The sequence below is a fragment of the Gymnogyps californianus genome, chromosome 2 (genome assembly GCF_018139145.2).
Source record: "Gymnogyps californianus isolate 813 chromosome 2, ASM1813914v2, whole genome shotgun sequence".
In the NCBI taxonomy this organism is placed as follows: Eukaryota; Metazoa; Chordata; class Aves; order Accipitriformes; family Cathartidae; genus Gymnogyps; species Gymnogyps californianus.
The window spans coordinates 67,192,013-67,205,919 of NC_059472.1; the positions used below are offsets into that span (position 1 = coordinate 67,192,013).

The following is a 13,907-nucleotide window of genomic DNA, read 5'->3' on the forward strand; positions in this document are numbered from 1 at the left end:
TAACATGATACAGAAGAAGGAGTACTTGACTCTCCCAAAAGACATTAATTTCGTGATGTTTATGGATACTAATGTCTGCCTAGAACTCCGTGGCCTGTTCCAAATAACAGTTGTAAGTGTGACATCAGATTTCTCTGTCTTGAACAGCAGGATGCTATTCTCCAACAGTTTTTGACCTATGAATTAATTGTTATAAAATGCTACAAAGCTTCTGTCACAAATGTAGTGATTTCTGATTTGATTCTGTGCTTTTCATTTAGGTAGGTGTCTCTCAAGCTCATCTTTGACAATTTCACCCCCAGCATAGATGAGTTTCCATACTATATGCATGTTTATGCTACTAGGTGCTATATACAGTATTATTGAACACTTTCTTCCTTATGGTTACTATAAAAGTGTAGGATTCTTTGTAAAGAAATTTGTATATCTTTCTTCCAAGGGGTAATTCTTTTTCTGGGTGTCATCAAACAGCCCAATTTATTCTGAGTTTTTACTTCTCATTTTACTCTGAGTTCATACTCTCTGTTCTTCTCATGTTACATTAAGTTATATACGTGTACATGCATGTAAACATGCTATTTTTTATATATAAATTATTCTTGTTTGATCTGCTATTTTAACAAAATATTTTTCTTTTTGCTTTTTATAGGTTTAGCCCAGTCAGGTGCATGGGGTTGCTTTGATGAATTTAACCGCATTGAACTTCCAGTTTTATCAGTAGCTGCTCAGCAGATATATATCGTACTTCAGTGTAAGAAAAATAAGAAACCTCAGTTCATTTTCACTGATGGTGATGTTGTTGACATGGACAGAGAATTTGGTATATTTCTGACTATGGTATGTGTGTGAATATGTGTAAATGGCATCACTGTGAAAAATCTTTCCTATTTCATTTCCCATTGAAATTTCCCTGTTGAAATCATTGGAACTGTCTGTTAGAAAATAGTGAATACAATTTGAACAATAATTTGGTCAAATAATAATGATGATATTTTCTCTTGCCCATATTTTTAACTGGAACTTAGGACTTGAGGTATGCAATTATCATTAACTACATATTTTAAGGGCTTTTTTAGTTGAATATTTGACAGATGAGACTAAATCCAACCCTCTCATATTTTTAGTCAAAGTCTGACAAAATAAAACAGAAGTAATTGACCACTGCAAGGACTACTGTAGTTGGTCCAGTCAGTATTTCACTACCTGTGAAGAACTTTTGACCACAATCCTTCTATATGACAGCATGAAGGAAACCACCTGCACTCTGGTTCACTGGCCTCCTGAAGATTTATCTTTGATGCCTGTGGACTGCCTCTAGCAGTGCAGGAGGCAAAGAAGCAGGAAAGTGTAAGAATACCTTAAAAGCATCTTTGTATCTCCGCCTCCTTAGCTGTAGGCTACATACCCACAACTGAAAATGGAAGCATTTGTCTTTATTTTAAGGTTTCCTACCTTTGAAAAAATGTTAATGTTATCACTTTAATTTGAAAAAGAGGACAAATTAGTGGCATGCAAAGGGCAGTGGGAAGGCAGTTTGGAAACAGCTGGAAGAGTTTAAGAAGTTATCACTGCATAGCCAGTGACTACTGTTGTCACAACTGAGCCATGCAGTAGTCACGTGAATGACTTAGACATCTTCAGTGAAAGGTCAGATCTGTTAGTTTAAATTATATTCAGTAATGGCTTGCACTGCTTGACTGCCTTTGCACTGAAATGGTCTGGGAATGCTCACAAGGAACAGTAACCTCCAGCACTGGAACACTATCAAGACCCTGAGGAGCTAACCATTTAAAACAGCTCCAACAAGATCTGTAAGTGGTTGTCTGTCTATGTCTGTGTGTCTTGGGCATCTCCAAATAACACGTGTGATACTAAATACTTCATGAACTGCAGTATTTGGGCAACTGTGTAGTGATGTGTAATTGTGACATGCTCGAGTTACGCTTTGTAATCTGGCATGTGCTCCTGTGTTTGCCAAATAATTATCAGAAAAGATAAACCTTCCTATCCTGCTTTCATTATATAGTATTTTATTTTATATTTTGCATTTTTCAGAACCCTGGCTATGCAGGACGACAGGAACTTCCAGAAAATCTGAAGATTCAGTTTCGCACCGTTGCTATGATGGTGCCTGACCGTAGCATTATTATGCGAGTCAAGCTGGCAAGTGCTGGTTTCCGAGACAACCAAGTCCTTAGTCGAAAATTCTATACACTCTACAAACTCTGTGAAGAGCAGTTATCTAAACAGGTAAAATAAATATTTGTCCAACTGTAAGCTGTCACTGGAAGGGTATGTAGAGAATATACTTTCATAGAATATATAATTATTTTTACACTCATGAACCTATTCATTTTTTAGGGTCTTCAGTTTTGAGTTCTAGAAACAGTCTGAAATCATCACGTTGTTTTTATTTTTCACACTGATTTGTGTATTAAAGGAAGTTTGATTTGTGATTTTTAAACAGAGTGCAGTTATTGGAGAAGTTATGAGGAATGGTGTATATTGCTCTGCTGAACTTTGTAGAGGACACATTTTTCAGTCTTCTCACTTATGAAGGCTAGATCTATTGGAGAGGCAGTGTAAGAATTGTACATAACTGCAGAATGCCTAGAAGGCACTGTCTTCCTGAGCACTACCGGAAAAGTGCTATTCTGTTTGGTATGGGGTATTTAAGTAGAAACAAAGGATAAAGCTGCTTTTAAGAACAGACCTAGTTGTTGCCTTTTGAATGCTCTGTGCTGGCTGTTGACTAGTGGGTCTCAAAGAGAAATCATATGAGTGGTAGGTAAGTTGCAGCTCGAATGCCTGCTTTGGTTGGATCCTAATGAACCTGGGCATATTGACTACATTCTCCATTATATTATTTCAGTTCTATACCACATATTTATTAGTGACTATGCTGACTTCCATGTAGAAATCTTGGACTACACTAGAATAAGATAATAGTGCATCATGTTGTCCTCATTATTTCAGAGTTAAAAAAAAAGTACAGATTTGGATTTTCTCTTCCTTTCTCCATACCTCCGTAATTTCACTCAATATATATAACCAAACTGGATTCCAATTTTCATTTCTCTCAGGTTTCTTTTTCTGGGAGAGTTTTACTCACCAGCTTTATGTTGTAGACTGGCTTCTGAAGGGTCATATTTGCTACTGGCTTCCCTGTAATATTGCCCAGGGTGTCTCCATTAGCCTTCAAATTAGTTTTTAGGCAATCTGAATCACCCTATATTGATCTAGCATCACTAGTGTTAGTCCATTTGTTGCTGTCCAACCTACTCTCTCAGTCCTGTCATCTGCCTGTGTTTATAGTTACCAGGCTGCATTTGTCAGAGGATCATTTTCCAAGAGCTCCCTCTTAAGTGGAATTTGTGGGCATTGTTTAGGAAAATTTGTGTATGCACGGATTCAGCAGTTAGCAACATAGCTTGTCTCCAGAGAATTGAATACGATCTCTCTTTTTTTCCTCAGGCTTGGCCTCAGTAGGATTAAATTTTCTCATTGCCTCAGTTTGTGTGGTCATTTTTGTCCTGGACATGATTCTTTCCTTCACTGTGGAAGAGACATTTAAGCAGGCATCAGAAATTCGGCCATCTACCTCTGCAAAAGTGCTTTGCTTGTTTTGTGTTGTCACGGGTGTTGGAACTGTTCGCTCCTGGGCAGACTACTTAAAAATAAGACACACACCCAAACAAAACTTAACTGTGTACAGAACTTATTTTCACTATCTTAACGGTGTACAATGTTTTGTACGTGACCATTGCTGCATCTGCACAAAGAGTTTCTAAGTGTAGTTTGGTCATTTCTGCAGCAGAAACTGCCCTGGAGTCTTTGAGACAGCAAGATTCTCCACTCAGCATGTTAATCAACATATTGAAGCATATAAGTAGTGCTTATCAGTTGGCCTAGGGATCATAGGAACTACCTGGAGGACTCTGTGGAACTGTCTGAAATTCTCATCTGGAGAACTCCTGTACCAGTTAGTCAAATGCTTTGTTGTGAAGGCCTGTAGCTCAATCACCTTGTCTCAGGTCAGTCCTTTGTCTCATCTGTGCTGATGCTAGCAAGGGAGTTCCTTGATGTTAATTAATGGAAATTAATGACCAAGTGCTCTGGGTGTGCACATGGGCACAGCCCTCACACCCAGCTACATCACAATTACATATTTGAATTTTATGCTTATATCTCACTTAAACTTAAATTCCATAGTTCTTACAAGCCATGATGTCTGTGGGGAACAGTCTTCCATGTGTATTTATTATTTCTTCAGGAACCTCTAACATTTCTCCAGTATCCATCAGAGAAGCCTGCTATGGTGATCTTTGCTCCTAGCAGTTTACATTGTGGATCGTGATTCTGTACTCTGTAATATGAGCCAGGAAGCATAGCTTTCTGCAAACCCATGGTAGCATGCTAGTTTGTCCTGCCTGTGCCTGTCAGCAGCCCTTTGGACAGTTCTGCTCTTGTATGAATCCATTACATATAATTATAAAATCAGAGAAGAACTGAGTTTGGAAGGGACCTCTGGAGGTCAACAAGTCCTATACCTGTGCTCAAAGTGGGGTCAAATAGAGCAGGTGGCTCAGCACCTTGTCTAGGTGAGCTTTGAATATCTCCAAGGATGGAGACTGCACAGCCTCTCTGGTCAAGGTGTTGAAGTGTCTGACCACCCTGTCTAGTCACCGTTTTGTCTGTGAGGATGTTATTGGAGACAGTGTTGAAATCTCCTGGAATGCCTCTGCCCTGCTGTGTTGCCCTTCCAGCAGATATTGGGGTGTGTCAAGCCCCCAGTGAGGACCAGGGCTTGCAAAGATGAGACTAATTCCAGTTGTCAGAAGAAAGTTTCATCAGCTTCTTCCTCATCGGGAAGTTTGCAGCAAGCATCTGCCACAATGTTGATTGGCCCTCTAATCCTAACCAAAATGTTCTCAACTGGCTCATCAGCCATCCTAAGGCAAAGTGTTCCCATTCTCTTTCACTTTAAAGGGCAACTCCCCATCCGGCCCTCCTGGCTTGTCCTTCCTAAAGAACCTGTATCCATCCATTGCAGCACTCCAGTCTTGTAAGCTATCTCACCACATTTGTTTCATCCTAGTTAGACTGTAGCCCCGTAACTGCACACAGAGCTCTAATTTTTCCTGTTTCGTTCCCATGCTGTGCGCATTAGTGAACACGCACTTCAAATTGGCACCTGCTTGTGCTGGTTACCCAAGAAAAATGTGAGAGCTTCTGCCATGATGCTGTTCTCTTGGCCCTTTCTTCTCTGCATGCGTACACTTGAGATGGGTCACTTTTCATAGTTAGTTGTAGTAGTAATGGGATATTTTGAAAGACTTGCTAAAGCTCCTCGTGAAGTTTGTTGTAGGTTGGGGAATACATCTGATGCAATATGTGGTTATATGTAGACAGAGATCTAATGAGTTCATCTGATTAGATATGGGAGTCCCATGAACTAGAGATATTTCTAAGAGCAGAGTGGGACATAAATTGCTTCTGTCTAGCCAGAAAACTAGAACTGTAAAGTACAGACAGGCTTTCTTTATTTAAATTTTTAATGGTGAATTTTAAATTCGAAGTAAGTACTGCTGAGTATCCAGGCAGTTGACTGGAAAGAACAGGGTCACATAAAGAATCAATGCAATAGAAAATGGCAGAACATTGCCTGTTTTCAGCAAATGCAATATATATCAACAGAAGAAAATAACAACAAACAAACATTCACCAGCTGAACTTACCTCCCACAAAATCTAAAAAGAATTTGCCGGAGAGAATACATGAAGTCCTCCAGACATTTTACACACACAAATGCAGACTCTGTAGAAAGAGGAACTCTGACTCACAAGTAGCCAAAGGCACCCTGAGATCCTTCAGTAAAGAAAAACATACAAAAGTAAAAGAATAGTCCTTAGCAAATGTAGGAAGCCCAAGGTGTCCACAAGCCTGTGAAACAGTTATTCTGACAGAGCCCCCAAAGCTGAATTATTTGCCTTTGTTACAGGACTTGTAGCCAAAGTTCCCTACTGCCTCCTTCCACAAAGCCTCACCCAGATTACAGAAAACCATAGAAACTGAAAAGAAAAACCTAATAGAACTTGAAAGCAAATGAGACCATAATCCCTTTTTGAGGATCATCTGTTTAAGGTGCTTTTATATGGAGAAGACCACTGATACCCCTTTTTTCTTTTCCTCGCAACAGCAAACTATGCTTCTAGTGTTGAGATTTTTATTTGCAGATTTTTAATTCTTCCTTACAAGAGTATCAGCTATACCACTCCAGTCCATTTTGCCCAAGTGCAATCTTTTGCCTGCTGTTAAAAGATGTAGCAAAGAAATAGCTCATAATCCACATTTGCCAGTAAATTCTAGCTGTTCTGTGCCATTCCGGAAAGGCAAAGCAGTTGTAAAACTAGCAGACTGATTAGGGAAATAAACGTGGTTGCTTTGAACCACCCATTGTGTAGGTCAGTTGGTATGTACCAGAAAACCTGTCTTTAAAAGTCATTTTAGCTTATTTTAAATTTTCTAGTAGGTATGACAGTATTTCTTCAAATTTAACAAAGTCATTACTTCTATAGAATCATAGACTCATCTAAGTTGGAAGGGACCTGCAGAGGTCACCTAGTCCAACTTCTAGCTCAACACAGGTCGATTTAAACCAGGTTGCTAAGGCACTTGTTGAGTTTTGAATATCTCCAAGGATGGAGATATTCAGTCTCTCTGGGCACCTTTTCTATGTTTGACCACTCTCATTGTGAAGACTCTTTTTCCTTCTGCAAACCATTGCAATTTCCCCTGTTGCAAATTTTGACCATTATCTCTTTTCCTCTCACTTGGTCATCCTTTGCTGGACTCATTCCAGTATGTCAATGATGGTCATCTAGCATGGAGAAAAAGAAATATATCAGCCCTTGTCATAATTCTGAATATTTCACTAGGACATATCATTTACTAAATGATATCAGACTTCGTCATCAACATATAATCTGCCTTCCAAACTTCACACGAAGTTGTTAATCTTGTCTTAATGTTTCCATCTGCAAACGAGATTTCCTGGCAGTACCTGGCTGAATATTCATATCTAACTTTTTCAACTGGTGACAGCTTGGCACCTGATTGATAATAGAAAATGAGGCTGGATGGAGCCTTAAGGGGTCATCCGTTTACCTTTCTAGAGGAAAAATAATTCTTAGCTAAATAATTTCCTATAAATGTTTATGACTCTCCTTAACATTTTCCGTTGACAGATAACCTGCAGTTTCCCAGGCAATCTGTTCCAAAGTTTCATTTTCCTTATGGTCACAAAGTTTTCTCTGAAAGTTAACTTGAATCTCCCTTGCTGTAGTTAAGTAAGTACACTACTTCTTTTCCTTTCTATTCCTTCTGTCTTCCTCTTTGCAGGTATTTTTTGCATGTCGAAGACTTATATCATAACTCATCCTACATATTTGCTCTTCCTACTTCCACAGTAGATTTTGTTTACTTCTTCCTGATATAGCATGTTTTCTAGTCAACTGATAACTTTAATTTCTTTTCTCAGTTATCTTCAGTAGGGTTCATCTTCAAGTGTGGAATCCAACTTTTGGACACAGTACAGAAGTGCCAACTGCAATGGAAATATCTTTTCAACTGTCCTAAAAAGGACACTTCTATTTTTATTGCCCACTATAATTTTAGATATGTCATTGGGGAGCTTGTGGCTTCAGTCCAATGTCAGATATTTTTCTGCAAAGCTTTCTGCACCTGACTTGTTTCTCAACTGAATGAAGAAGAGTTGTTACTCTTCTTTATTTGTGCAGTTGCTTATTTCCATCTGTGTAGTATTTTGCACTTGTCTTTATTGAATTGCATCATACATAGGTCATTTATTGAATTTCTCTTGTAATTTTGGACTCTAGTTGTGGTCTAGTTCACCAGTTTGGTATCATCTGCAAACCTAATCAATAAGTTATTTCTTGCTGAAAATTCTGGGTTGTAGTCAATGTATTGTTCCAATTTGTCAGCCTGGGAAATAGGGGTGGGGGCTGGGGAGAAGGTGTTGTTTTAATTTTGTCTTTGTTTCTCATTATCAAAATATATTCTAATTGGCCATAAATTAAATTAATTTTCCTCAAGTCAAGTCTGTTTTGCCTGTGATGGTAACTGGTAAGTGATCTCTCTGTCTTTATATTGACCCATGAGCTTTCTTTTCATCTTCTTTTCTCCCTCTGTCCTGTTGAGCAGGGGGAGTGAGAGAGTGGCTGGGTGGGCGTCTGGAAGCTGGCCAAGGTCAATGCACAACAGATAGTGTAAAAAAGAGCCTATACACTTGGTCTCAAAAACATTTCCAATCAATCAGAGGGAGCAGGTATTCTCCAAATATAAGAATATCTTTGTTATCTCCTTCCATGTCTGTCTTTACCACTTACTTTTCTGAGCAGCTGGCAGTAGTGGAGACCTTATAATTTAAAACCATTACCCTGATAGCTTTCCTTCTAGGATTTGCATCTGTGGTCAAAGAGGAAACATGTTACAGAACATTTGCATATATTTTCAAATCTATGTTAACTAAGACAGAATTGTATGTTCAAGTACAAGTGCTAAAATTAATTGAATATGTCTGTATGGCTCTGCAAATATGCAGCTGCGCCTGTAGTGAAAGGGAAGATATTCCAGCCCTTACCTGCTTAAGTCCAAAGCTGGTTAGATACACCTCTAGGGTGCACATGGCTGTTGGAAGTAAATCCTTCTGTTCTGAACCAAGTTGTTATGAAACCATCCACAGAGCAGAAAGTCATTAAGTACAGGATAGGATAGGATTACATATAAAAAGTTGTATCTGAATAATTTCACTATGTTTCTTTATATCAGCAAGAGATTGCTCTGTTAGTCATGAATCCCAGTACCATATATCAAGATAGCAACAGTCCTTGTGCAAGCAGAAAACAGAGGGTAGTCTGAAGACATGTGGTTTGCTATTTGTGCATCTGGCAAATTATGAATTTAGGAAGATGATAGAAGATGCGGCTCTGTTACAGATGACTTGTAAAAGTGGTAGTCTACCACCAAAAGGGACACTTGGCAGGTATGGACATACAACACTGGAAAATATCTTCAGAATATGATAGCAACAGAACTGGAAATCTGGTTGAAAAGATTAAGAGCTCTGAAATTAATGATATTTAAAAGTTCAATAGCATATTTATTTATTTAATGAATTTAGTTTTCAGCCCTCTCTTGATTTTAAAGTGTTTAATCTTTGTGGTACCAATTGTGTTTATGCATTATCTCAAGGTTCACTACGACTTTGGGCTTAGAAATATCCTGTCTGTTTTAAGAACACTTGGAGCAGTGAAAAGGTCTAATCCCAAAGAGCCAGAGAAAACCGTAGTGATGAGAGTTCTGCGGGACATGAACCTCTCCAAACTGGTAGTGTAACACTGGTGACTTTCCCAAAAAGAGTACTTTGTTTGCATTTTTAAGTGTATTTATTATGCACTTTGAAAAGCTCTTTTTTTTCAGCAGTTGGATATGTTATTTTGCAGTTTTTAGTATGGTCTATCAGTGAGTGTAGAATCAGAATACAGTTACAGTGTGAGCACTATTTGTCTTTTAAAGAGAGGAAAGCACATCAGAAGCTTTAGTTGAAAAAAATCATTGGAAATACCATCAGATCTTAGGGGACCTAACCTGGTCATCTAATTGGCTCTTGTTTTTTCTTCTTTCTGCCCTAAGGAGAGAAAGGAAGAATACATTGTATTAACTTTTAATAATGTTGTTAAAGATCCTTCTTAATCCAGAATTTCAATTTATACATTTCTTGGGAGTCTGTTGCCTTTTCAGAACATCATAAGAATTCCAATGAGTGAGGTGATTGGAAACAGCTAATGCCTACTTGTATAGTCTAATCTCTTTTGATATTACTATTTAAAGTATTCATCTTTCTTTTTATTGCTGTAATTGAAAGGTTATATCATGTCTAAACTCTGTGTATTTACCTTGGGAACCAGTTTTGTGATGGAACCAATTACTCTGTTTCTGATGTTAATCTATTCAGCACATTGGTACATGCGTTCAAACCTATAGGCATGCTTCAGTGATTTACAGAAAGAAAAAAATAATAAAAAATTCAAGGCAAAATAAGTTTTGAATAAATCTTGCTGGCTTATGTAACAAATGAAGAAACATGTGTGTATATATTGAAGAAAACTGTATTAAGATGTTAACATTTTTATAAGCTTTAAGTAATTTAGAAATTACTACTTGTGATTGCATTGTATGAAATTCATTTAATTAAACTGATTCATAATTATAATATTTGCTTTGGAAAATATAAGGTTTTCTACTGCCATCTTTTAAATGGCATATTCTTGAAGATTGTTTACAGCTGTAATAATAATTTCAATGAATAAATAATGTATTTCATCCTACTTTATCCTTGACAGGTGGATGAAGATGAACCTTTATTTATGAGTCTCATTAATGACCTGTTCCCTGGAATTACTCTGGATAAAGCTGGATATCCTGAACTACAGTCAGCCATCCAGAAACAGGCAGAGAAAGCAGGGCTTATTCATCATCCACCATGGATACTTAAACTCATTCAGCTGTATGAAACTCAACGAGTCCGACATGGTTAGCATGCTAGATGAGGTTTTGAGACTGCATAAAAGCAATGGTTTTTTGTATTATCTGCTGCAGAATGCAGATTATTTTCACAAAAAATGTATTTTAAGATGGAACAGATGTCATTTTCAAAGCCTATGTGGATATTTTGCTAGGAAACTGTTATGACTTTTTTTTGGTGTGCAATGCGCATATAGTGAGATTTTAGCTTTGTTATATTACATTTTTATGGGAAATATGAGTGTGGCCTTCAGTGATTGAAATTTCTATGGAACAAGTTAAAATGTAGAGTATACATTAAAATTCAGAAACAGCCAATTTTGTTCAGTGTTCTGAAAACAATTGTTGCCCTCAGACACAGTTCAGTCATGAAGCTCATGTTTAATGTTACTGTGAGATTATGATGCTGAGAAGATTACAAAAAATAATCTCTCAAACCGTTACTTTGATAGATTCTACCAAGCATGCAATACAATCCCAAGTGTTGTTCTTTGTGTTGAATTCTGGCCATTTACACTGAGGAGAAATAAGCCCACCTCCTGCTGGACCAGGGGGGTTGGACAAGATGGCCTCCAGAGGTCCCTTCCAACCCCAACCATTCTGTGATTCTATGAAAATACATTTTTACAGTGCACAAAAGGCTAATGAATAAAGTTTATCCTGTCCTAGGAAGGGTACCAAAGACGGCAGTAAAACCAGGTTTACAATTCATAGCTGAGTGGAAAAAAAAATACCCCTACTTTGAAATGTCCCCCGCTCCCCTAACCCCTAACAACTAAGGATTTTTTAGTATATGAAGGAGAAAATATAAAGGAAATGTAACGAAAGGAGCAAAGATTTATGAAGATGTCATCCTTTTTATTCTCCCTTTTCATGTCATAATAAAAGAACAGTAAGCTTAAACTAATGGAACAAATAAAAGGAAATACTCATTCACCTAGCAAAGTCTGAGACCTTAATGCCTCAAATGTTTAGTTCAGATTATTGGTTAGACCAAAGAACTGGTTAATGCTGTGCTGAGTTAATAATTTACATCCAGATTGCTGGGTTCAGTGTTCCATATCAAATCATAACACCTATATCTATAGAGGAACCATGAAAGTTTTAATGATTTCAGTCATGATTAAATGCGCCTCTTGTTAGAAGCAGCTGTTTGGTCTGTGAGACACCACAGACCACTGTTCCCCAAAAACTTGCAGGATCTACTGTGGCATTCTGCTTAGATGCCTCTTCTCTCCACATGTCCCTGCTATTCCCAGGGGCCATGCAGCTCCAATTGGCCTAACACTTGGATGCTCAGGGCCTTTTTATGACACAAGTTATTGCATGGAGGGAAAAAGATTCTGTTTTCCTGACTTCCATTTGTCCTACTCATGGACCCTTGGATTTACTGAGAGGTCACCATGGGATTTCAAATAATGAGGAAAAATCTGTAAAATACATGACTTCGCTTGGTTGAAATAGAGGCAATATGTGCAAATGAAATGCTCGTGCACGCACACACGCGTGCATGCGCATGCATGGAAATTCAGTGCATGGATCCTGAAATCTCTTTTGCATAACAATTTTGATTGAAATGCTGTTGAAACCAGCAGAAAGGCCATTGCATTAACATTGAGGGTCTTGGATTAGATCTCCCCATATGTAATATATGGCATGAGTAAGTGATTGTCTGGGTGCTCAAATTGTTTTTGGGAACGTTCAGCTCCCTTTAGTTTTAGAGAAAATATCAAACAGTCTGCATTGTACTGGATTAGGTTTGTAACTTGCATTTGTGATTGTTTGTTCCATACCTTTGTTGAAGAGGTTTTCAAAGCCAACTAAGGATTATGTTGTCCAGTTGCCTTTAGGGTTAATAGGAGCTATCCAGCTCCCTTAGATGACTTTGGAAGTCTCAATTTGAATGTCCCATTTGCTTTTGGACAGACTCTGGGCCTCTTGAATAGGTGATTTAGAAAATATAACTAAAAAGGATCAACTGTAGGCTCAATTTATTGTTGAAGACATGGCTTCTTTTCCTTAGGCAATATGTGTATACATTGATGAAATTAAAAGTGTGGTTGCTGTTGTTTTTTATGTAAGAAGGATTAAAATGTCAGCAGGGATGGATGCAGGTACATATTTTTGTTACTTTTGCTTCAGAAAGATATACTCGATTTTGTATATCATTGGGAACTACTCATTAAATACATTTAGAAATTACTGGTTTTGTTTACCACCAGTCATGTCAATATCATTGCATGCGAACATCAAAAGGCAGTTGTGTTTTCCAATTAGAAGAAGGAAAAGAACTGCCTGAGGGAGGATACAGATACGCATAGGCTTGCCTATCATAATAGAGCAGACATTTATAGAGGCCTTTTAATAATATTTTTAAATTCCATTTCAGTCAACATTAAGTCGAGTGAGAAACATCTTTTTTGTATTGGCTTTTGATAAAAATAAAACAAGGATCGTTGATGCAAAGAACCATTAAATGGTAGCATGACATTTTGACATTTCATTTTAAACCATGTTTATATTGTTTTAAGGTATGATGACTCTAGGTCCAACTGGTGCAGGAAAGACAAAATGCATTAATATTTTGATGAAAGCAATGACAGATTGTGGTGCTCCTCATAAAGAAATGAGAATGAACCCAAAGGCAATCACAGCTTCCCAGATGTTTGGTACCCTTGATGTTGCTACAAATGACTGGACAGATGGTATTTTCTCTACATTATGGAGAAAAACTTTAAAAGCAAAGAAGGTAATGGATATTGTATCATGATAGTTAATAAGGACTTTTAATACTGTTTCCATAAGATCTCATTACCTGTCTTTTATGTGAAGGATCTTCCATTATAAAATCAAATGGGAAAATACAGTGTTAGTTTTGCTTTGTGTCTGACTAGCTCAACATATGCAAGAGTCAGAATTACGTGTATATGCCAGAGACCACTAGACTTCCCAAGCACTTGAGGTTCCAGGATTAAATTGGAAAAGATTTTAAGGGTTTTGCTTCCTTCTGTAAGCAGGTAGTCCTACCATTCAAACACAAAAGCAAGGGCTGTTCATGTTTTGACATGAGGACAGGAAAACTAATTTTCTCCTGTCTGGTTTTATGTCATTGCCACTCTATTTCACTAATTATATCGGAATGCAAGAGGCTTTGGTAAGAAATCAGTATAGGCATTTCCCAATTCTCTTATCAAACCTGCAGATGATGTTTCATGGAATCATAATTACACTCAAATTCAGTTCTCACTTGGAAAATGGGAAGCCTTACATGAAATAGGTAGGTAACATCCCACAAGGACTGA

At 37.7% G+C, this 13,907-nt stretch overlaps 1 protein-coding gene across 1 annotated transcript in view; it reads left to right on the forward strand.

Moving 5' to 3' along the window:
- Positions 1 to 13,907, forward strand: part of LOC127012599 (dynein axonemal heavy chain 5-like) — a 172,072-nt gene that overhangs the window by 65,812 nt on the left and 92,353 nt on the right. Inside the window, 5 exon segments of the mRNA XM_050890811.1 lie at positions 650 to 837; positions 2,056 to 2,250; positions 9,274 to 9,408; positions 10,425 to 10,614; positions 13,137 to 13,354. Coding sequence (XP_050746768.1) covers positions 650 to 837; positions 2,056 to 2,250; positions 9,274 to 9,408; positions 10,425 to 10,614; positions 13,137 to 13,354 — 926 coding nt within the window.